This window comes from Semicossyphus pulcher, unplaced genomic scaffold (genome assembly GCF_022749685.1).
Source record: "Semicossyphus pulcher isolate SPU_LCO1_2020_fin unplaced genomic scaffold, fSemPul1.0.p SCAF_23, whole genome shotgun sequence".
In the NCBI taxonomy this organism is placed as follows: Eukaryota; Metazoa; Chordata; class Actinopteri; order Labriformes; family Labridae; genus Semicossyphus; species Semicossyphus pulcher.
Genome location: NW_027211697.1, coordinates 11,422,934 through 11,448,468, shown reverse-complemented (window position 1 = coordinate 11,448,468; position 25,535 = coordinate 11,422,934). Strand labels below are relative to the sequence as shown.

Genomic DNA, 25,535 nt, shown 5'->3' with positions numbered 1-25,535 from the left:
GCACCTTTAAATGCTTTAGTTAAGAAGCAGTGTAGTCACACTCATTCACTAAGACGGAGGCCTGAAACTTCAGAATCAGGTTATTGCCAAGTAGGTTTGCACACACAAGGAATTTGTTTTGTTGATTTTGGTGCAGAACAATCAACACAGATCTAGAATAAAAATAAGAAAATGGGATAAAGAAAATAGGGCAATAAGAATAAAAATATAAAAAGCAATACGTGTAATACAAAAGATGTACAACAGGTGTAAATTAAAACAGATGTGCAGGATATCGAGCAGTGCAAAGAGCTGACAGTATTAATTCAAAAATAGTGCAGTGTGACAATATAAAGTCCAGTGTGCGTTAATGTAACACATAACTTAAAACTTAACACATCACTTAAAACTTAAAGCTAAAACAGCAGCAGCATCCTTCCTGACAAGTCATGGAATCAGGCTATATGTTTTATATATATTTTTAACACTTTCTAAGCAATAATTCAAATTATTATGTAATAAATTGAGAAATATATTGTAAATTCCTCAGAGAATCATAGGAGCAGTAAGCAAATGAAACCTTTCGGTGAGCGCTCCAAAGAAGCACTGCAGTACCTTTTTTTAAACATGTTTATATAAAATACACTTCAGTAGCAAAGATAAATAAACATCATTCAACAAATACAAAGAGGTACGAGCAGCTCTTGAAAATATATGCATTTACAGGTCATTACATTGTCTTGATTCTGTGGAATTAGCAGCAGAAATTACCAAGCGAGAAAACAAGAAAACATCAAGATTAAGTCTTCATTTGTTTGACATCCTTTCATTTTTTAAAACCAACTCCTCCAAAGCACCACGTTCCAAATGTGCAAGGTGCAATTATAGCCGGCCGGTGTCAGTGCAGAAAAAATGCCACTGGTCTCTTCAGTGGTGAAAACAGCAAAGGCATCTTGAGAAGTTCAGTGCATCAGAGAGCCCACTGGACTGTGAACGCCTTTGTCATAGGCAAGGCCAGGCTGGTCACTGTCAGAACCTGTGGGAAGAGAAACACACATACAGTTGATTTTTGTGCGGCTTTTTGCGCCCGCTAAACCTGTGCAAATGAGTTAAAAAGACTCTGCCTCAATCTTCAAGCACACGCAGAGGGTTGAATGCACCCCAAAGTTCGCTGCAGATTATTATTAGATCAGATTATTTGCATGTTTGCGCTTCAATATCATCAGTGCAATTTGCTTTGCGAATCGGACCTTGAGACGGAGCAGCAGGGGCAAATGATGCGCAATTTATGGAGCTATCAGCGGCTGCAATTCATTCTTAGTGAATTCCCCTCTAAGATATTATGAGTCAAGGAGGAGAAACACAGGAGGCAACACGCAGACACTAATCTCCAGTATGACATCATGATCCTCCTGAGGTGAGGTGCTGAATTACACTTAAGTCACCTTGGTGTCACTGCGGTAGGTGAAATCCCTGACTTTATCCCCATTGGCCAACACATATAGAGGTGGTGAGGGCACCCCGAACACCCGCAGCCCTCCCAGTACCAGACCGTCCAGAGCCCCGTTCAGCCTGACAGGATCACTCACCACCTGAGACTGAACAAGAGATTTTTTGGTTAAATATATCAAGATGAGACATAATTGTAATATTTAATTAATATGATATTCAATCAAGACGGGCTGCAGGAAAATGTAAAAAAAAAGCCAGATTATCAATCATCTCTTTCCTACCTGTCCAGCAATGAAAATAATGTAACAATAATTTCCCGTTTCAAAGGTGTCAAGACTGTCCCCGTCATCCCAGAACAAGTCGCCGCGGGCCCAGCCGCCTGCTGACAGGGCCACCGTCAGGAAGAAAGGGTTCCTGCGTGAGGCTGTGGTTGTCAAAGCCGGCTCCTTCAGAAGAAGAGGCAGATCAAAGACAACACGATGAAACGATACAAAATGCACCCTTCTCTGTTTCAGCTTGTATTCAACTTTAAGATGTCATCAGAGGAACATCAACACAACCTGATGCAACGCTTGGTCATAGAAATTCATGTCACAGAAAATAAACAGCAGCTTAAAAATTATTGATAAGCACTAATAAACCATATGCAAAACTAGAGTATTTGTTTGAAAAGTTAAATCTCAAAGATTTTCATTTAAATAAATGTATGTTAAGTCTCTATCTATCACCGAATGAGGTAACACAATGGTTACTGAGCCTGTGGCCCACTGATGAAAGCCTTTGCATTTGCAGTATTACAGACTGGGTGTCTGGCGCGACTTTCACGGGAAAAAAATCACAAGCAACGCCCAGTTAGTGACACGTTTTCCATCAGCCAGCAGTGGTTGGTCTGCCAGAGAGGGTAGGCGGAGCTAAGCGGCTGCTTTTCCGGTCTCTGCAAGTGTTGCGAGTAAACAGTAATCTACTATGGCTGAACAAACAAAGAAAAGATGGATGACTACAGATACAACTTCAACAAGAAGTGAAAATCCAAAGAAAAAGAAACAAACTCGACGCTCAGATGAAGCAAAGCGACCGTCAGCCAGGAAAATCAAGAGTTACAACCGGAGCCGACCGTGGACGTCACACATGCAGCACTGTCTGGATATCTGGGAATATATGGGAAGATATCTGTCCTTTCTGAGAGCCGTTCGTTCGAGAACGTCTCAACACTACAGAGTGGTCAGACTGGGGAACTTGCCTGCACTATATTCTCCCGTGTCAACACACGCACATAAAATTCTGCAGAAGGAAACAGCAGAACAATGTATGAACAACTATTAAAGTCATTGATTTGCCAATAGTTTATGACACAACTCTGTATGACTACAGATATTTTAACAAGACTCGGCGGAGGGTTATAATGTCGCTCACCGTCGGCACTATGTTGTGATGACATGATTCCGCTGCACGTGTCCTAGTACAGCGGACAAAAGCTGCCTGTGGTAATTCAGCATAAAGGGGAGTGGATCTACGGCAGGAAGTGAAATTTGGGCACATCTATAAAAAGAACGGCTCTAAATTTCCATTCAAAATAATCGGATCGTTGGCGAACATCACAACACTACTGGGAAGTGTGCTCCCACAATTACCGTTTATCGCCACAAGGTGAGAACAAAGAGAATGAGACTGAGATCTTCGAGATTACCCCTTTTAATAGTCAATGTTGCACACTGCTTGTTTATTTTACGGCTTCAAACACAATTCAGCTAAGTAGTAGTAGGAATTGTAAGTAGGACTTCCTAAGTACTTGTTTCACCTCTTTTAATTGTCTGTTTTTCAATCCTCTGTAACATTTTGCGCCCTCACTAAACCAAACATGACACAGAAAATAGTCGTATCGAGTTTCTCCAGAGGAGACGCCTACCTGCTGGGGGATAATGTGTCCCTCCCTCACATGGACGTTGATGGTTTCCAGAGGGGCTGGCAGGAGCAGGTACTGACCCTTACTGTAGAAAGGCTGACCCTAAAGAGCAAAACCAAGCCCCAATGATAAAACAGTCAAACGCTTCAGTCGTGTGTTACTACAGAAAGCTTCAGAGGGAACAAACAACGTTTGATAGAACATGATGGGAGACAGAAAGCTGATGAGGGTGGAGTGGCTTACATCGTGCAGGCTGTACCACGTGCCAGGGGGCAGGTAAGCAGCCAGCTCTACAGCGCCTTGCTCCAAGACAGGGCTAATGAGAAGTGAACTCCCCCACAGGAACTGGTGGTCGATAGTCTGACTGTTAGGATCAGAGGGAAACCTACCAGGGATTGATAGACAAGGAGCAGGAACAAGAAAATATTATGAAAAGTGAAGCATGTGGTCTAGATCATTTCCTTTAGTTTGGACAACAGAGGACAGAAACGAAGAGAGGACACATACTCCATGAAGAGCGGCCTGGCCACGGTGTCAGCAGAAGAGTGTGCATGGTGGAAGAGTGTGTAGAGGAACGGGATGAGGGAGTAACGAAGGTTCAACGCACTCCGCATGGCTGCCTGGGCCTTCTGCCCAAATACATAAGGCTCCTGAGGCTGAGGGACACAGACACATAGAAACAAACAGACAATGAGAAGATATAGAGTTACCTCTATTCATAATACATGAAACAGATGGACCACTGTAGACGCAGCGGAAATAACATACAGGTTCAGACCCCTGCGTCCTAAAAACACATAGGCAGTGACTTTGTCTCACAGCGTTCAGCCTGTCGTTGTGGTTCCTCATAAACGGGTAGAACGCCCCGAGCTGCATCCATCGCACACACAACTCCTCGGTGGTGTTGCCTTCAAAGCCACATATGTCCGCCCCCACAAGAGGCACGCCGAACAGGCTGAACTGCAGCACCGCTGGGGGGGGGGGGGGGGGGACAGGTGCAAAAGGTCAGTATGCAACTATCAAATGATCTGTGGCAACTTCAAAAAGGATGAGAAAAAGCAACGTACATTTCTGTTTTTAAAATAGATTAAAGTAAGTTTAAACCTCTTTTTATTTTAACTTCATTCTTGATTTAAATAATGAAATAGTTTTAACTAATTTCTATTTGTTATCTCACATTATTCCCACAGCAACTGTTAAAGGAGCAGTTCGCCCCTGGAAAAATTCACTGTCAGTCAAAGCTGGTGTTCTCTGTAATCGACAGAAGCAATAATATTTGAAATTGGCGCCATAGCTGTGGAGAAAGTTGTACAAACAGCTCGTGGTTTCGCCCATTCTACATTCCTACAACACCCAGCGTGCATTGCGCCCCTGCCTCTGAAAGGAACGGCCCAGCGAGAGATGCTGGAGTGAAATACTACCATTTTCGCTGCAGGCAATGGCTACGTCTAAAACGTCTAAAACATCTTCAGGTCTGCAGTCTACATTTCAAACCTGACGATTTTGAACTAGACATGACATCGGAGGCGGGCGTCCTAGATTGAGGTGTAGTTTAGCGAGCTCCCTGGCCTCCACCCGATGACACGTTTTATGTAGTCTGGTGGAGGTTTTCCAGGGCCCATTGGAGAAGCAGATAGCGTCCTTCAAGGCGCAGAGTGAAATTGCATTTTATTTCTACCATAATGGCATTAGCTCCACATGATAGCATGATAGGACTGAGGTTGAAAAGCACATTTGTTCTTTTATGCTTGCATGTGCAAACATATACGTCTGTCTCTGTGAAGCACTTTGTTCCAAAACCGGTTTTCTTTGGTCAAAGAGCTATATAAGACCGTGTCCTGCCAGTGTCCAGATGAATAATCACATGCATTTAAATATCCAACATTAAAAAAAAAACCCAAAACAACAAGGTAAAACAAACCACATGATAAACCACATCTGCTCACCAGGGATGGAGTATCGTAGCTGCTCCCAGTCACTCCTGACGTCTCCTGTCCACACTCCAGAGAAGCGTCCGATGCTGGGGAATGAGGAGCGAGACAGGACGAAGGGTCTCTTCCCTCGTACCTTCACGAGAGCGCTGAGGATAAAAACCCAACCCGGGGTTAATACAGTACACAGTAGATAAATAAAAATACAAAGACTTACAATTTGAAGCTAATATTGACCTTAGCAAGAGAGTCTGTCCTCTGCTATTTAAAACAAAATTACATAGCTATTAAATAACAAGCACCATAAAGTGAATGTGTTCGCTGCATGGTCTGACCTGTGCGTGGCATAAGCTTCTGTCAGTCCATACATGTTGTGCAGGTTGTAGTGAGTAGAAAGCTTCTGCTGAGCCGACATGCAAAGAGTTCCTGAGTTCAGCTGGCCTCCAACCACCCCTGTTTGTATGACAGAGACACGCAGGTTACAGCTCAATGCAACACCAATACAGACAAATATCTATTGTAACTTAAAGGATACATTTGAACTTTAAAATGATGTAAAACCAGAGGTGAGAAGTAACAAAGCACAAATACTTCTTCATTCTACTTAACTAGGGTTTTAGGTATCTGTACTTTACTTCCGATTCCAACCTATCAGTGCGTATCACACAGGATAGATGTTACAGGATGAAAACGTCACAAAAGACATCTGAATGTGATCCAGACAGAGAGGGAAACTCGACCGCAGAGAAGAGACGGCGAACGTGGATGAAAGTGAACCAGCTGACATGGCTGACAAAGTCGGAGCACATTGACAGCCACGGGACGTCCTTCAGAAAGATACTTTTTACTTCTATACTCTGAATACGGCCCGTGCCGTTTCACTTTTGACTCAGTAAAGTTATTTTACATTAGTATTTGTACTTCTACTTAAAGGGCAAGTTTTCCCGATTTTCAACCTCAGTCCTATCATGCTATTATGGGGAGCTAATGCCATGATGGTAGACAAAAAACGCTTTTGCTCTGTGCCTTTGGAGGACGCTATCTGCTTCTCCAATGGGCCCTGGAAAACCTCCATGCAGAAGCCAGGGAGCTCGCTAAACTACACTTCCTCAATCTAGGACGGCCGCCTCCGATGTCATGTCTAGTTCAAAATCGTCAGGTTTGAAATGTAGACTGCAGACCTGAAGATGTTTTAGACGATCCACCGGTATATTCTCGTTGTATTTCAGATTCTGCACCGCTCTGAGTCGTTGCCTGCGAAACGGTAGTATTTCACTCCAGCGTCTCTCGCTGGGCCGTTCCTTTCAGAGGGAGGGGCGCAATGCACGCTGGGTGTTGTAGGAATGCAGAATGGGCGAAACCACGAGCTGTTTGTACAACTTTCTCCACAGCTATGGCGCCAACTTCAAATATTATCGCTTCTATCGATTACAGAGAACACCAGCTTTGCCTGACGGTGGCTTTTTCCAGGGGCGAACTGCTCCTTTAAGTAAAGAAACTGTGTACTTTTCTTTTGCCAGCTCTGTGTAAAACCAATAATGTTTGTACTCCTTTAAATGTCAATAAGGTGCAACACTGATGAAGCAGACTTACTGGGCGTGTAGGGCGGGTTCTCAAGATCACTGTCAGGACAGCCTTCTACTGAGCCCTGTACAAAACTGGCAGGTTCGTTCATATCCTGGATGGAGCATTGGAGAAAAACAACACAGGATGTGTGATCCTTTATGTCCTTCTGAGGTGTCACCAGCTAAAAACAACAACTACAAAGTCGTGTGCATGTTTCAGAACTGACAACCTCACATACCTGACTTCTTATATATTGTGTAATTAACCATGCCATGTGTGTGTGTGTGTGCGTGTGAACACTCACAATCCACAAACCATCCACAGGAACTTTAGAATGAAAATCTCGGATGCAGTCCTCCCACCAGAGTCTGGTCTCGGGGTTGGTGAAGTCGGGGAAGGCTGTTGGGCCGGGCCAAACCTACATACACAACGAGGGAACGAGGCACATAAACACCCACTCATCAGTCAAAAGATACACACACAATATACTCGCTTCAAAATGAGAAGCATTGAACACCTAGAAAGTCTAACCTCCCCTATCAGGATGTGTCCTGTGGCATTTTTAATGAAGACGTTTCGTTTCAGTCCCTCGTCAAAGGGCGGGTACGTTCCTGGAGGGCTGGTGCTGCTGATGCCCGGGTCCTTATGCAGAAACCACAGAAGCACAGTTTTACTGCCATCTACTGGAGAAACCCTGTAAATGATTATCTACGCTCATTTAGAGAGCAACACATTACTATGAGGAATTTAAACAGCTCATTTATTCTGAGTATGTGTTCTTATTTCTGAATTAAACCTCAAATATTCACTTATAATTAAATGAGCGTCATGACTCTGAGAGATCTTTCACACTTAAAGATGTCACACCAGGATGAGGATGTACTTCATGCCTCTCTTGTGGAAGTCCTCCACCATCTCTGGGAGGTCTGTGAATCGCCAGGGGTCAAAGGTGAATACCCTGCGCTTCTCTGCGTAGTCCAGATCATTCCACTGCACATCCTGGTGGTGGAAAAAAGCAAAGTCTCAGACAAACGGCAGAATTATTCACTGCTGGCTAAAAGTTTCTGTGGATTTCAAAGCCAATTTTCTTGTGTTGATTGGACTTGATAACATATCCAATGCATACTTTAACAAAACGTCTCTCTGATTACAGAAAAGAAATGTACATACAATCCGTACATTTAAAGTACAAATACCCTTTGAGCTTCAAATCTAACTTCCTTCCTTCAGATCTTTGTGAGAACATTTACCATGGGAAATTTAGAGTCATGCATTCGTTGTGCCACATGCCGCGTTGTTTTAGTAGTCGTGTAACCCCAGCGACACAAATGAAAGCCCAGTGACCAGTATGGAGGCATCATGGGATAGCCTGGGGACAGATACACAACAACAGACAAACATATAAACAACATGCAGGTCATAGTACCTGCAGATGTGCTGAATGTAACAGTGAATAGACATACCAACGACCTGGAGGTACTGTCGTATAACACTTTGAGGGTCGGGGCCCAAGAAAACGTACAGGTCCAGGACTCCACCGATAGCCACCCAGGTGAGAGCGGGGGTCGGCTGCAACATCACCTCTACAGAGACAGATATTATTATTTCTTAATTACGGAATTACTTACATGCTAGAAAAAAGAATTTTGTGTGGAAAGTGGAAGCAAAATAACTATCTATCTTATTAGCTTGGTACCGATTGCGTTGCTGTTGAGAAGGAAAACACCGTGTGCCAAGCCGTCCTCCTCCTGTATGATGTAGAATGGATGGGAGCCATAAAGGTTGGCATCAGCCTGTGGAGAAAGACGCACGTCGACAGTTACAAAGGCAAAACAGTAAAAAAAGGCAGGGAATGATATAAGCTTGACTTCTCTGCAGTCTGATTTAAAGTGCCCTTTTCACTTGTGTCTCTTTAAAGCCATACAATGAGTGCTTTTCCCACTTGTCAAAGCTTACACGTCTTTGCATTGTCAACAGTTCAACCAAAGAAAGGTGCACTATCTCAGATCAAATTCAAGTGTCTTTTAAGTTTTGTTTAATTGACATTTTGGAGACTGGAAGACACAAGAGAAGAATAAGATGTTAAAGACCAGCTCCAGTCATGTTTTCAGACATATCAAATGCTCTGCTTGAAAAAATAAATTGTGTCTGATGTGTTTTTTTCCGCTAAATACGTTTAATTACCTTATAAAAATCCTCTCCTCCTTCTCCCTTATTAACAAGACTAGGTCAAAACCCCGTATGTGGCTGACCGCATCAGGTCAGTGTGCGCTTTTGTGGGCAATGTGTTACAAGGACTGTCCTTATGAGGCCGATGACAACGTGTTTGAAAGCATGTGCATGCTGCGGACGTAGGTGAGGACAGCGGGCGAGTAGCGGAGGAGCAGCCTCGCCTACTCCCCGAACAAAGTATCCAGAGCCGTATAGACAGAGAGTCGCGCCAGTGGAGGTCCAATATGCTCTATGATCCGCCATTGCGATGTCGCAACTCTCTCTCTTTACGGCTGTGAGAGTACCATCTCTCAGTCACTCAGTTAGTCAGTAAGCCAAAGATTCACAAATCTGCATAGTCCCCGCCCACTATGCAAATGTTGAACCGCCATCTGTCACTTAAACAAAACAGGTCTCTGCCATTGTTTAGTGGCAATTTGTTGAATAATTAGGACAACAGTTACAGCTGGCTTCCACATTGCCGAAGTGGTTGCCATAGGTTGCACATAATTATATACATAGCGTCACCCCGGCCATCAACGGGATTGGCTCCTTAGCTTTGTGACGTCTCAAACCTGCCAATCTGAAAACGTGTTGTTCAGCCTGTCCTTGGTACACTGCAGTTTAAAAGCAGACAGGCCCAGCCGTGGAGGTGACTGCTGATGTTGTCCCTGATATGTCTTGTAGCACATGAAGAACACCACATGATGTTTACAAGGTTAAACACTTGATTTTCACTGGAGGGGGTCTTTAAGATGTTTGAAGTCACTACAGAGACTCACATGAGGCGCCATGTCTCTGTTCCAGAGAGTCAGAGAAGTCCAGTTAAGGTCCAGGAGGAGGGAGGTGTAATGCTCCCCGAGGCCAGACACAAGAGAGGAGGCCAGTGCGGTGGACAGCTGCAGGTACTGGTCAGCAAACAGCAGAGGAGCCACTGTGGTATTCATACTGGACGGGCAGGACACAGAGAACAGACAAACATGCACTACATGATCATGATTTAGAAAGTCCTCTTCACACCATCTTTCACACAGTTGTGTTAGCCAGCACTCAAAACATAAAATAAGACAACTTTTTGTGATTAAAATGTGAAGAGTGAAAACTTTCTGACCACTGTATTAGGAAAACTATTCAGTCTAATGCAATCCAGAGCAACAGCTCGGCCACACAGTCGTCCCTTAAAAGCTTGTACTGGTCAGTTTACTGAATGTCAAACCTTCAGAAGAGAAATGTGTCTTGTACTAAGATTGTTGCTATAATACATTGAGAGTTGTTATTAATACCTTGCTTCTGTTGTGTTCGTGAATGGGGTGGATAAAATATTAGAAACATATTTCAACATAATGTAGTTCAGTTCAGTTAACACTGAAGATTATTATATTTGTAAAGGCAGACTTTCAGGTGAGCTGTCGTATTGGATTGCATTAGATTTTCAGTGTATGGTTATATGAACTGGATAAATAAAAAACATTTACACATATGTACAAAAATGCTTTAATAAAAGTAGAAAATGAAAAAATAAGCAGCTGCAAATTAAATATGAGGGTGAAAGGCATTAACGATGACGTGCATAAATGGTCCTTTATTACAATGTAAACAACATGTATACAGAATGGTGCATCTGTGTTTGGGTGTTAAATAGTTTAGAAATTACAGGAATATATATATATAAATATAATTTCTGTAGAATTAAGAGAAAACACTATTATCTACACTGCTGAACTGTGTAAAGAAGAGGTCAGACTGCAGGTAGGAAATTGGAAGAACAGTATGAATCAGTGTGAAAGCAGAAGCTAACTGAACTACTCACATCACTCTCCCGTTGGATTTTCGCCGCACTATGAATCCAAAGGGGTCACACTGAAATTGAGTGGTGTACAGGGCATCTTGGGTATCAGCTTCTTCCTGGGGAACATCAGCTGGGAGCTTAACTTTATATCGCTGAGACGATGGGTCCTTTAACTTGAGAACAAATACATGTCAGGTTTTAAACAAGCACATAATGTAAATAATAATGTGTTTACAATTAGCGCTTCAATGATTTATCTTTTAAATCAAATAATTGATTGAAAGAAATTTAATCTCCCAAATTGTTTCTGTGATTTTTAAGCAAAAATGTCAGAATCAGCTTTATTGGCCAAGTACGTGGGCACATACAAGGAATTTGACTCCGGGTTTTCTTTGCTCTAGATGTACAGACACACCGACTAAACAGACATACTGAACTTAAAAACAAGGAAAGGTTAGACAAGGTAACACAGACACTTAGACACTAAAAACTAAACTATACTATATACAGACCTATGGATAAAATGTCAGATGTAAGATGTCAGACATTTGCTTCTTCTAGCTTCTTAAAAATAATGATTTGTCGCTTTTTATTTTTTAATAAAAAAATCTTTGTAATGAATGAAGACATTAAGTTTGTATGGTTAAGTCAATCAAACAACCACACTCAGGGTTTTAAACACAACACTGACTCATATAAGCCAGATTCAGAGAACTGGACATTTCCTAACAACAATACAAAGAGTCCAAAAATAACACTAACAATCACATTTTAAAGTCATTGTCTAAAACAAAATTATAAACCACTGACAGATATTTAATTTACTACATAAAAGGCCTATTGCCTTTTATTCCGAGCCAATTGAATTTTACACCATCATATTTTAGAAACAGAAGAATACAGAAGACATTTTGAATATTTTTCCACTTCATATAATCAACAGGAACTTAAGCAAAACTGTCTTCTTTAAGGGTTGCAGAGAAAATTAGAACATTGGTATCTTACAGTGAGGTGTAAGCAGCCTTCTGTCTCTTGTATGACTTCTAGTTGTAGAGTAGCGAGATCTCTGGGAAGATAGGATGGAGTGGCACGAGTCAGAGTTGCAGCCTGGCCCCGCGTGGTAGGCGTGAAGGGACCCAGTGTATAGCCAGGGTATACACTGGGGTAAAAGCACCAAGGTGGTCCTGAATAGTTGGGCAAAGGGGCGTAGCAGCATCCCCTCTCTTCACACTCTCTCTGGCCGACAGCCTTGTCCCTGGCACAGTTAAAGCGACTCTCTGGAGCCATGGTGCATTTATCATTTCTGAAAATATCAGTCTCTTTGAGTTTTTTTAGGCGGACCCTCCTTGTCTCCACTGACACGTTATATGCTGGATCATTACTGACAAATCTTTCATGTGCTTTGTTTATTTCCCCCGTTCCGTTAACTGGTCTAACCAGTCTGGTGTCATGGTTGGAGATGGGGCTGATGTGAAAACAAACAGACAAGGCGAAGACGAGGAGTAGCATATTAGGTCAAGTACAGTTAGCCAGCAGACTCATACCCTCATTAGAGATGCAATGCCAGGTCAGACAGCGTGAGCTCTGCAATACAAGCTCTTTTGTGGCGTATATATTCAACCGTGAAGTGCCTCTTATAGGGCAGATATGAACTGTTTAAGGAGAATAATTCAAATTAACAATATTTTTCATTTTGTCGTTGCTTTCTTAAACTTAAGGGAGCATGAGTTGTTAGCTGTTAGCTAGCAGGTAGCTATCGGAACAGTTTAGAGTGAGGGTTATAGTTTAGCATATCTCTCCAAAATAAATAACCGCTACGTGCGAGCATGGTATAAGGCACAGTGTTGAAATGCAGCGAAACAAGCAGAATTTTACTTAAGTTAAATGTCTAAGTCAGACGAAATAAAATGTAAACAGAAGACGAAGCTAAGTGTAGGCTAAGTAACTTCCTACTAGTATGGCAAGCGTACTCGGACAAAATTGGTCCACCGCACAACTACAACTGCAGCTTATACTTGCTCCTCTGCTGTTGGCAAGTGAAACGACTGTACGAACGAACACATCCACAATGTATGATACTTGGCATAAAATGTCCAATTTCAATCAAGTATAATATAAATATAGGCTGTACAGATAAAGGAGGCTGTAAATCGAACATATTGACAAGGGGGTTGTAAAAAAAAAAATCGATTTTTCTTGCTTCTATTTGTTTTTTTTAAATATGCCTTTCCCCATAACTTCTTTCGCATGGTTTTATTCTTCGCGCGATGAAATATCGTGGCCAAACCTCGCGGAAGTTGAACTCCAGTTCGTTTAATCAAAACCATGAGCCAGACGTACAGACTAAAAATCTGAAACCGGAAAAAAGTTCAGAAGCTGTCTTTACTTCTAATTCATAAAATGGTTAATATTGTGTTGACTGCTGTGTATTGGTCATCTTAAATAAAAAGTACGTGTAACTTCTTTGGGGTCAATTCTTTATGTAAAGATAAATAAAATTGATAATGCACCAGGTGCATTGATACTGTAACTGAAATACCCCTAACCAACTCCATATCAAATTGAATCAGAAATCGAATCAAATCAGGACCCTGTGAATCGCAATCAAACCGAGAAATCGAGACCTTATTGACACCCAGCCCTAATATAGACTAACAATTTTCCTATTGTCGTGCCAATATCAAAACCACAAACATTAACTTGACAGATATTTTTGGTTAATGTATTAACATGTCTTACCTGGCCAATAAAGTTGATTCTGATTCTAAAATACCTTTTCTTCAAGAACTGTATTATGTGCAAGCACTTTGCAACAGTGGTAAAATATTCAAGGTTTTTGCACTTTTTTAAAATTAGCAATATTAAAAGCATGATGTGAATTGTCAAGATGTGCTCTTTTTCAAGTGTGGGCTTAAATCTATTCTGCCTTATACTGTCTGTTTGTGATGCGACTATCAATATCAATCGAATCTGCAAAGACTGATGTAGTTTGTTAAAAAAACAAAATGACAAAAAATTTGAGACAGAAAAAAAGGTTTATTTTTTGGAAACACGTGGTGCAAATTTTCAGACCACTAATGTTGACAGGTAAAAAAAAAAATCCCTTTATGTGACAATAAAAAACAATGAAAAACAACCATACAACAGAAGTATACACAATGTAAGAAAAAACAAATAAACAAGTATAGCCGTAAAAGTGTTTGTATGCACTGTGGCCTTGGCTTCACTTGCAGTTTCATATTTAGGACATCTTTGGTTGTTACAGGTTGTGCAAAGTACAGTATATACAAACTATACAATCACAAAAATCTACAGTTTTATTGCTGCATACCAATATGTTTTTACATTCTTCTCCGACTGAACATCATATTGCTCTTAAAACATTTACCATGAAAACACAATGCCCAAGAAAATGATTCAGATATTTGACAATTAGTTCCATTAAATTCCACTATTTTACATTGAATCCTGGAAAACAAAGCAGAATACAGTGTGAGCTACGGAGCTACACTTGGAGCAAGAATTCATCTTGATTAAAGCTGGCTGTGGATATATTAGGTTCTGAAAACTCACATTCAAGTCACACATGATTATCTGGTCACTACATTTGAGGTACCAAACCTCATGCTTTTATTCTGTTCACCAGCATTCAGTTTCCAAAGACATAACACGAAATGTATGGTAGGTGTAAACTCCAAAAATAACAGGAGACTTGATACAGGTCTAAACAACAGTAAGTTAAAGATCGATTCATTGAGAAGTACTGAACTGTATTGTAACAAATTCAGTTTACATTGTTTTTACCTTGAGAGGCCAGAGTTAGACATGTCATAGTCCATGTGCACAACAACTAGTGAGAAATTTTTCTGATATTTGAATACACTTTTTTAATTTTTCTTTTACAAACATTAACTGCTTCACAAACTGTCATAACAAGGATCCTGTGTTAGGAAGTTACCTTTTCATAATTTGTTCTTGCACTTTTAAACGATGTGGATGCTAGTACCAAGCTTCAGCAAGCTGACAAACAGCCTTCTGTGACAGCATCATTGTTCAAAGGCAATCACTTTTTCACAACAATGTTGCAGGCAACAGGTCCTCTGAACGTAAAACCGAGGTAGAACGTGATGTTTTCATTACTATGAGGGACTGAACGAACATGAAGAGGCAGCATACTGAACTTCTTTTTCTGAGGACCCTCAAGGTACACCACTTCATCTTCAGTCCATCCAGAAACACATTTCAGCATCTTGGCAATCTCAGGCTTTTTCCATGCCTCACCCCGAAACCACTTCAGGCGTTTCTCAGAGGCCGAGAACACCTTTGTGACACTTTCAAACTTTTTCTTGTGGACAAATTTATCCAATCCATTCCCACTGCCCAGAAAGAAATGGGTGTAAAGCCTCCTTCTCCTTTGAGGAATGTCCTTCATCTTGGTCCTGTAGTCTTTTTCCAAGTGTTCAACTGCCGTTTGTACAATTTCATACTTGGTTTCTTTCTCCTGGTCTGTGTCATGATCTTCTGGCCAGAATAGCAAGGTAAGCAGGAACAGGGCACTTGGTAAACATTTCCTTTTATCAGATGGGAACTGACGACAAAGTGCCTGAAGATCTTTCATAGGAGCTACACTTTTAGTCTCCGGTGACAGGCAGTTCAGTGAAATGTGGGCCATAATGTAATTGACAATATCCCTTTGACTAAATTTGGCCTTTATTGGATTGCTGGGATAGAGAGAGAGGATATTCTCTAGAAGAAGTACTGCATCTTTCTGGTCAGTTAGCTTGGAGAGGATTGATGTTACGTTACCCCCGCCAAAATGATAGATGATCATGCGTTTTTGGAAAGGAGTAAGATTGGCTGGAAAAGATTGCCTGAGAAGTGCATTAGAGTAAGCTTCACTGAAGTACTTCCCATACTCTGAAGACTTTTTTGACAGCCATTTGAGTGGTTGGCTAATCTTCTCTTCAAGACTTTCAGGGGTCTCTTCTTCATCTACACCAATGTCTGTCTGAAAGTAACTGAGGTCTTCCGAAATCCACTCCAAGGCATCTTGCATAGTTTTGTGAAGTTTTTTCAAACGCCCATGAAATGGTTCCCAAGCATCTTTAACTTCCTCTGGAATGTAATCTGTTAACATGTACTTCATACACTCTGAATGGCCACTGGCTCCGTGTGCAAACACGTCCAATGAGGAGATCAGTTTGAGAAGACTGCATCCAACCTCAACTTCAGCAAAAAATCCTGAATTGTTTACATTTTCCATATCTGCATCAGCTGCTTTCTCACACTCTTGAAAACACTCAAGGGCTTTCAGTGCAGTCTCCATAGCATCTGCGGTATTATGAGCAGTCTTTGGTTCATCGTCACTTTCAATGGCCTTGCATTTAGCTTGGAACCATTTCCTGTACACCTGCCCTTTCGTGTCGAGTATGTATGAGTTGTTTGGCAGCTGTTTAGCTGCCGTCTCCGCCCAGTATTTTGCCTCTTCAAACTTTTCGTAAGTATAATGAAGACGAGCAAGTTGTTGTGCAAAGAATGGATTTTTATGAAAACGCTGGAACGCTTCCTTGAGCAACTCAATTGCTTTGTCTGGGCTTTTCTCCTTTTCACGCACATGATCAATCAGTGGAGAGAACAAACTGTCATATTTGTCCCCTTTGCTTATTCTTGATCGCCTTATGAAAAGTGCTCTCAGAAACGACAGATATTCATCCCTCCCAAATCTGTGTTCAAACAGCCCATCCTCGCAGAGGAAATCCATTGCCAAACTGCTTTGAGTCTGTTGCCCCAAAAGTTGTTGGAGAATTTCCTTTGCAACAAGTGGGTGGATGATTCTGATTGATTCAAGGTGCGTCTTGTCATCCCGAAGGTGCAAGAAGACTAGTTTAGCCTGAGGACTGAGTGATTTCTCAAACTCATGCTGATGAAACCTTTCCATGTAAATGGTCAAAGCGAGCAAAGCTTCACAATGGGACTGAGAGATGAAGGAGTTTGGAACATAAGTGTTCAACAGTGCGACATAGAGGATGAGGCGAGTGACAACAGACTGGCGGTCAATGCCTTGGAGCAAATGTTCCACAAAGTGTTGAACGTAATCCACATGGAATCCTTCACTCATCAGAACAAAAGTCAGGATGAATTCAGGTTCATACTGTTCTTCAAGTGCCTCTCGTTTTCCAGAAAACTTTCTCTTCTCTTGGGCAGACAGTTTGTGAGTGACGGACACATTCTGTAATGGAGACTCCTTGCATCTCCTCTCTGGATCATAGGACCGTCTACAGCTCAACAAAATGAAACATGGAGTTCCATACTGGATTCTTTTGGTGTTCACGGCAACCTCTAGTTCATTTCTGAGATCATCCAGGTATTCTTTGTCTGTGTCTTCAATGAGGAGCAACACAGGAAGACACTTCTCTGGATCTTTTTCTTCATACTCTCGTAGTTCAACTGTGTGTTGTGCAACAAGAGAAGCGGAGTATGAGGGCTTCACAACTGCACACCTCAGATCTCTTCTGTTGTTCCACAGCACTTGTCTTGCCACTGTGCTTCCACCACTTCCTGGATGATGGTAGATGTTGATACTTTTCACTGGAGTTTCATCTGCATTCCATTTCAAAGTGTCGTGGAGAAGTTTCAAAACTTCATGATAAGCATCTCTTTCAATTACCTCACCAACGAACTTGCGTTCAGCAAGCCAGAAATTCAACCAGTTCACTCTCCCACCACGGTAGAACTGCTGTTCAATGTTTGCTTTCTCCTCATTGATGAAGTCTTCACTTGTTTCATCACAATGATCAACTGTCAGAATTTCGAGGGAATACATCTGTTCTTCTTCATGTGTTTCAAGAAGACATGTTCCTTTCACAAAGACTGGCAAGTGTTTGCTAGCACATGATTTAAATGGTTGTACCTGCTGCAGAGTTGCATTAATGTGACTCATTTTCATCCCAACAACACTGGAATTGTTCACAGTGTCTTTTCCACATGACCCCTCTGCAAAGCTTTGCCACTTCTGGAAGTTTTCCTGAGATGCACAGATGCAGATGATGTCTTCATGGCCTTCCATGTCAGTGAAAAACTCATTAAAGGTGTGCAAGAGTGGTTTCTCAACTGGGGATGTGACAAGGAAAATGACCTGGAAAGTTCCTTTTGGCAGGATTTGTTTACAGATTAAAGAGACTGACTCTCGCAGGAAAGTCACTTTTGTCTTGATCCAAGTCATTTCATCACATGGAGGTTCATTTCCTTTGAAGTCGGTTCGGCCATTACAAAAGATCCAGCTGGTTTGCTCAAACAGATGCAACTGGTTTGTGAATTCTTTGATGGTCGTGTCACCGAGTATCCTATAACTCTGCAGAGAATGCATGTTTGCAGCGTGATGCTGAAGGTATTTACTGCAAAGACCATCTATCTTTGAGTCTTGGTCAAAGTCAAATACACAGAATATGTTCAGGTTGAGCAGCCAGTCAATGTTGGAAAGGTCGTCAGGCTGGAATTTGTTTGTGACAAGTATGAACCATTTCTCCTTTTCTATGAATTTCTTCCCACTTGTCATCAGCATCGTTAGTTTCCTTCCTAGGTCTTGGCAGATTTCTGGAGCACTAAGGAACTTATTTTTCTCTGCTTCTTCTCTCAGTGCATCCCGATCTTTGACTCTCTGGTAGAAATCACTCAGGTCTTTGTCACTCACTGGTTCTGTTTTTGAACCTAACCTCCGGAGAATGGTTTCTTTTTCAAATTCTACTTTGTTAGTTAACTCTTTGAAGTTTGGCAGACGAACTGCATACACCTTGCTTTTTACAATACTTATTGAAGGAACAATGTCAACCTCTACCACATACCTCTTTTCTGTACTTTCCCAGTCCAGAACTTCAATAAATCTTGGAGGCCGCACACACTGGCGTACATGCTCCTTGTCAGAGGAGACACTTCTTTCAATGTAGTCCAAAGCATCTACATAAATGTCTTTCTCTTTTACAGGGACACCAATTATTTCACCATGCACATATCCTGTGTCCTCTTTGCTGTCCATCACACCAAAGTGTATTGTACCATTTGATCTGATATTCATACAGCCAGTCGCAAATTTAAGGACCTCTTTCGCAAACTTAGCTTGGAGTCTTGTGCGATCCAGTGCAGCAGCTACAGCAAAGGACTTAAATTCATGGCAGGGAGATGTCAGATTAAAAGCACCTGATTCTGGTTGCAGGACTCTGTGCTTTACATAAATGAAATCAATCCCCTCTTGATCAAATGGCCGTGGTTTGCAGTCCTCCTTTGAAGTTGCAGGTTGTCTCTCCAGTAAGACACGTTGATCTTTTTCAGGAGTCTGAGCTGGAGGACCATCACTTGTTGGAACACACTGAACTGATTTCTGTTCCAACTCCGGTTTTTTGCCACTGTTGGGTTTTTTCTTCTCTTGAGACCTTTGTTTTGAGTTGATGAGCTCATCTCTCTTTTGAATAATCAAGTGAGCAGGCCCTGATTTCATGCAAATCTTTGTCTTTAAAAACTCCTCATTCAACGTGAGAAGGATTTGTCCATTTACTTCTTCTTCATAAAGTTTGTCTATGTACTGCTCCTTCACTCCGATTGATTTCAGCCAGTCGCTTACTTGAGATTCAGTCCAATTCTTGGGCGACTGGTCGAGTTCGTCAGCTGTATGTCGGGCAGAAAAACAGAAAATACTTGAGTTCTCTTCCACTCTTAAGGCATTTGTATATTTCAAATTTTTTGTTGTAGCACGTACTTTAGACACACAAAAAAAATATACATTTTCCATATTGCCAACCAGTCCCATGTCTAAACATTTTGTGATTTTCAACTTCCCTACACTGTTAGTGGCCTTTGGCCCCAAGTCATTTAGTTCTAAATGAAGACTGATGTCTTTACAGAAGCAAGTTATTTGGGGGGGTATCTGGCCTCAAGGGGTAGCAGTAAAAAATTTAAATTCGATATCAACATAGTATTTCCTTTCCAAAATTGTTGAGGTGATTGTTTAAGCAAACAACAGCTTTTTTTAAACATTCTGCCGACACAAAGCATGTTTCCACAAACTCCTGAGGGGAATGTACAGTCCACTAAATACCCCCATTATGGTCTGTACTTGTTAACTTTGTATGTCTGTTGTTTGCTGTTGTGGAAGTTACTGCACAGTTACTGCAAGGTCACCAGTGTGATTCCAGCCGGCACCCTGCATTGCATGTCATATTCCTCTGTATCTCCTGTTTCCTGTCTTTGTCTAACTCTACAAAACAGGGTGAAACCCACGTTACCCACCCAATCTAAAAAAAAAAAAGAACACACAACTTGTCACTCCACTCACCCATGACTTCTTTTTCTTTTTATCACATTACCAACTTTGGTGTTTTCTTATCACCATGTTCCATCTGCAAAAGAACATGTCATACAGTTAGATTCAGTCTATTATCATCTTACACACAGATAGTTAAGTCGTAGACAAAACTGATCCACAGGCAGATTTATCTTACAACTTTGTGGTCAAACTTTAAACTGGATTTCAAACTGGATTCTCTGTACTTTTATGTGAAAGTGAAAAGTATAAGATGTCTGTGTGTATTTGTGAGTGTATGGGGTGGCAATTGTAAAGTGTTGCACGATGAAATTTACAACAACATTACGCTACATTTAGCTCCAAACACCGTTTGAAAAAGTGGCGTGAATTTTTTCAAGTCAACATTTACCAGATTTACAGTAGTATTTGTGAACTTTGTCATATTTACTTTTCTTCTAAAAAATATAAATATGAACGTTAAATGTCAAATGTAAATATTATATCTAAATCTAAATGTTAATCTAAATGTTAAATATAAATATTTTATGTAAATATAAATGTAAAATTTTAAATATGATATATAAATGTGCTTGGTGAAACTAAATATTCAGCTAATATACAAATTAGCCGGTTATCAGAAGTACACCAAAATAAAAGCTCTCGCACAAGCAAACTGCGTCTAACCAACAATTAACGAAGCCTGTGTGACTCCACGCGCTCCTCAATCTGTTCCCAGCTAACTAGCCGAAAACAGTGGTAAGGCTGTTTTGGCTTCAATTCAGGCTTTGAGCAATGCAACAGGATTCACCACAGACAGAATTCTCTAAGTTTGTTTTCTAACCCGCACGTTTTCTAACATGCTATCCAATGTTAGCATGTAAAGCTAGCTTACGTTAACGCAGTAGAGATAAGCTTTGTTGGGTTATTTATTGTGTCATTTGTGTCCTATTTGCGGTAGAATAAGTTATAGTTTATGTGTCATATGCTTCACAACACAGTAAGTTTCTAGTTGGCAATGTAATGCTTTTAAACATTATATATAACATTTAGATTTAGATATAATATCTAGATTTAAATTAAATATTTATATTTATATACAATATTTAGATTTATATTTAACCAGATATATTTTGATTTAACATTTAAATTTAGATATATTTAGATTTAACATTTCACATTTATATTTATATACCATATTTAGGTTGATATTTAACCATTATATTAACATTTAGATTTAGATATAATATTTACATTTAAATTTAACAATTGACGTTCATGTTTATATTTTTTAGAAGAAGTTCACAAATATTGCTGTAAATCTGGTAAATGTTGACTTGAAAAAATTCACACCGGTGTGTGGAGTTAAATGTGGCGAAATGTTGCTATACATTTCAGCGTGCAACACTTTACAATCAGCGCCCCATATGAGTGTAAATGGTAAATGGTAAATGGACTGTACTTATACAGCGCTTTTCTAGTCTTTGCGACCACTCAAAGCTGCTTTTACACTACATATCACATTCACCCATTCACACACTGATGGCAGAGGCTGCTACGTAAAGTGCCCAACTGTCAATCAGATATCACATTCATACCTGTTGGCTATGCCACCGGGAGCAATTTGGGGTTCAGTGTCTTGCCCAAGGACACTTCGACATGTAGCCTGACGGAGCTGGGGATCGAACCTCTGACCTTCCGATTGAAAGACGACTGACTCTACCACTGAGCCACAGCCGTGTGAGTTGAGTTCATTTACAAATAAAACTAGACAACCAGTTGAGTTTACACCTAGAATGAGTGTTTTTGTTAATTCTGGACGGGACGGGGGACAAATAATTCAATTCCACGAAAACAATGGCATAAGTAGGCCTATATTAAATAAATTCAATCATTGAAAGGACATAAGGCCAAGACATTTACTTTTTTTAACAACAAAATGTAGGCAACAACCCCATCCATTAATCTGTACTGGTAATTAGGATAGTTACTAATAAAATACACACCACATTTAAAACTCACTTTTAAAACTATTATTTTCAACACACTGAAGCCTACATCTAGGCTACATGTGAAACTTTTACCATGGTCAAATGAGGTTTACCTTTTAGTAGCCACTGTATCAGCTCATCTTGTCTCACATGCTGCTGCACCCTCTGTGGCTGATTCTGAAATGGAGGGCCGTGTGATTCATGATTGTCAAATTTTGCAAAACTGAACTGAACTGAACTGAACTCCAATCATCCTGGTTGAACCCCTTTAATCTAGCAAACCACCGATATTAATTTAAACCGTTCTTAAACATTTAAAGGAAGATATGTGAATTTAATTAGCTTCTTAACCTGCCCATAATATACCATATTAAGCTACGAGACACACCCTTTGTCAGAAAAGGTCAGCTATTATCATGAATGAACATGAATCAGAATTATTCTCATCTCGGTTCTTGGTTTTCTTGGCCTACTTTTAACCATCAGAAATTGATGGTGGATCATGTGGCATTAAAATTACTGTCTTTGCGGACAAAGTTTTTTAACTAGTGATGCAAGAGCTATACCAGGAATTTTTGTATTTCCGCATTTTTCGTCCCGAAAGAACCTCTACTCTCAATATCCGCGAATCTCCACTGACACCAAACTCAACTTTATGGGTGTTAAAGACAATAGTTGATTAACCACAGACAACTGTGAGCTTAATATGCTACCTGACGAGTGGATAATGTCTTTTTTTTCCGTCAATAAGGCGACTTAGTAGACTTAAAAAAAACCTTCAGACTAGAAAACAAATTAAAAGGCAATCCTTGCTCTTACCTTGAATGAATGTGAAAAAGAAACAGCTTTGTCCCTTTGCCGGGCTGGTTTCTTTATCCTGGAGACAAGTCGCCTTGCCGCTGCAAAAGACAGGGAAACTTGGTCTGCTCTACTGTTACTTCTCTCTGCCTGGGCTAGGCTGTGCTGCATCCACTGCGCATGCTCAGCGCCCTAAGTTTCGTTTTTGGGGAAATAACAGTACAGCCTATGGGAAGTACATTGACAGTGAGTGAGCGCGAGTCATCATGAGGCTCCTTCCTCACATTATCACACTGATAGGTCTTACAAACAATATGATTGATAGATGAATATAAGGTTTAGCGCCAGAATTTATCTATCTATCTATGGGCAATCATATCAAACAAATTAAAATTTCCAAAATAATTTTGAAATGGCAGCATAACCACCAACCTCCATTTTACGCATGCCATGACAAATCCACATTCAGTGAGCATAAAAGCAGTCATTAAACAGGAAGGGGCAACCGCAGAGATTTTAGAAGGAAGTTGCACAAAGGAAGAAGGGGAAGAGGGAGAAAAGTTACTTGTTCTGAAGTTCTTAAAAGCTAGTTTTGTACTTTTTCAATGTAGCACAACATAATTCAAATAAAACTGAAGTGTCAAATGTTCTGAGCGACTTAAATCTGTGGCCAAAAAAACACTACATGTAGAATAAACAGCTAAATATTGTACAGTCAGTAGGTAGGGACTGGAATACAGAAAAGTCCCAATAAGAAGAAACTAGAATTAGAATATGCTGCCCTCCCCTCGAGACTATTTTTCCAGAGGAGGAGAGAGTACTGATAAAGAGCTTTGACACATGATGCAGTTATTACCTCCTTAAGTTCAATATTAGCAAGATCAAAGAGCTTGATGTGGATTACCAGAGGAAGTTACAGGTCCAATTCAGTGGTTTGGTTCAGATGAGTTCTATTCACTGCGCAGTGGAGAGACATGGTCACAGCAAGTTGCAGAAAACCTCTCTGACTAGAGTCAGCACTAGTCAGAATATACCAAGGGTAAAGAAAAAGCATACCAAAAGGTCTATGCTAATTCTGATAAAGCAGCAAAGGGCAATACACAACCAAGATGAAAGGAGCGACAGTGTCTTTCTCAGAGGGGGTTGTCTGGGGGATCCAACTAACCAGAAGGTTCAAGCTAGCTTCTCGAGGCCTATTCAGTTGTCTTAGGGCTGAAGAAATAACATGGTCTCACAGGCACAATTTCTGTTTCTACAATGTCCTGGTGTTACTTTTATTCTTTCTGGCTTAATTGCATTGGAGCTCATTTGCAATCCTCCTGATTTGTGAGGTTTTAGACATTTTAACATGTATGTCCATGTGTGACTTGGAGAGGGTTTAATGATTTACACTGATTTACGCAGCAACAATCAACAATTGTAGCATAAAAAGAAAATTTAATTTAATGTTCAAGGTATTGACTTCACTTTGAAGTCCTTTAAAAAGAAACAGCTGTGGTTGTGATACTCAGTCTGTGGCAAAGCTGACAAGAAGCTGCAGGCTCAATTCACCACCTCCTGCTCTATTTTGTGGTGGCATGATGCAGCATGCATAGCAACAATGTACACGAATCATGCATGTCAAAACATTTCTGCAACTAGCTCGAAAGTGAAATACTATCTGAGTCAATTAATAGAGTGCTGAACTTTAACTGTCATGATGGATGAACACAAGAGAAAAGAAGAAGTACAAAATTAAGCCACAGTCGCATACCTGTCTGCAGCGGCACTGTAATGTGCGCTCTACAGTCACCCTCGACAACAGCCCTCCCTCCTCTCTCCAGCTGTCGAGCGATTGGTCCATCCAGTGGCTCTATTTCTATTCTTTCACTCACATCCTGTAAGCAAATACAATCAAAAAACACAACAAACACAACAAAATGTCAAAGAAAAACTTATGTGCCAAATAATCAGAGCTACTATAAAGTGTGGCCAGTAAACCATTGACAGCATATACATTTGTTTTGGCCGTTGCCTTTCTCAAATAGGACAGTGGATAGAATTTGAAATGAGGTAGGTGAGAGTGGGGACGACATGCAGCAAAGGGCCAAGTTTGAACCCATGGCCTCTGTGTTGAGGGCTGTGCCTCTATGCATGGGATGCACAGGACCATTAAGGACCACATTTTTAAAACCTTATATAACTTTTTATACAACTTTTTTTTGAGCCACACCCAAACATTGAACATGGAATGATAGTTAACCAGATATAGTACCAGTATGAACAGAACCGCACTGGCAAGCTACTTCGTTGGGCGTCAACATCTAAATGAAACTTGAGGAAATGTTTTATAAACCTGTTCTAGGTATCTGGATCATTCATTGGCTTCTATTTCCAGCCATTGAGCCCAGTTATGTTAACACATCAGCACAAATCTCTCTGTACTGAATGCACGGAGAGAAAAACTGATATTAATTCTCTTCTGTAGCATATTTCCCACGATATCCCACTGTTTTTTATTCTTTCTTGCTAAATTGCATTGGAGCTCACATGCATTCTTCCTGATTTGCGAGTTTTTAGACATACAAAACATGTATGTCAGTGTGTGATTTGGAGAGGGTTTAATGATGACCAACGTTAACTG

At 40.7% G+C, this 25,535-nt stretch overlaps 2 protein-coding genes across 3 annotated transcripts; both read right to left on the bottom strand.

The window, feature by feature from the left end:
- Positions 1-936: 936 nt before the first annotated feature.
- Positions 937-12,423, bottom strand: gaa (alpha glucosidase). Its single transcript, XM_069674317.1, is given in 19 exon segments — positions 937-1,015; positions 1,425-1,577; positions 1,713-1,877; positions 3,338-3,436; positions 3,578-3,719; positions 3,842-3,990; positions 4,154-4,305; positions 5,281-5,414; positions 5,601-5,718; positions 6,859-6,943; positions 7,136-7,249; positions 7,363-7,473; positions 7,699-7,830; positions 8,082-8,200; positions 8,295-8,414; positions 8,528-8,624; positions 9,825-9,990; positions 10,853-11,004; positions 11,837-12,423. Coding segments are annotated over 19 exon segments (2,811 nt in total). The 5' UTR covers positions 12,374-12,423; the 3' UTR covers positions 937-949.
- Positions 12,424-13,853: 1,430 nt separating this feature from the next.
- On the bottom strand, positions 13,854-23,045 carry samd9l (sterile alpha motif domain containing 9 like). 2 transcript variants are annotated; one of them, XM_069674315.1, is made up of 4 exons: positions 22,934-23,045; positions 22,228-22,291; positions 20,157-20,220; positions 13,854-19,489 (listed from the first exon to the last, which is right to left on the bottom strand). In XM_069674315.1, the coding sequence occupies exons 3-4, from the start codon at positions 20,158-20,160 to the stop codon at positions 14,895-14,897; spliced, it is 4,599 nt and encodes a 1,532-aa protein (XP_069530416.1). In that variant the 5' UTR covers positions 20,161-20,220; positions 22,228-22,291; positions 22,934-23,045; the 3' UTR covers positions 13,854-14,894. The 2 variants fall into 2 exon arrangements, with proteins under 2 accessions (XP_069530416.1, XP_069530417.1); XM_069674316.1 differs by lacking the exon at positions 22,228-22,291.
- Positions 23,046-25,535: the final 2,490 nt, after the last annotated feature.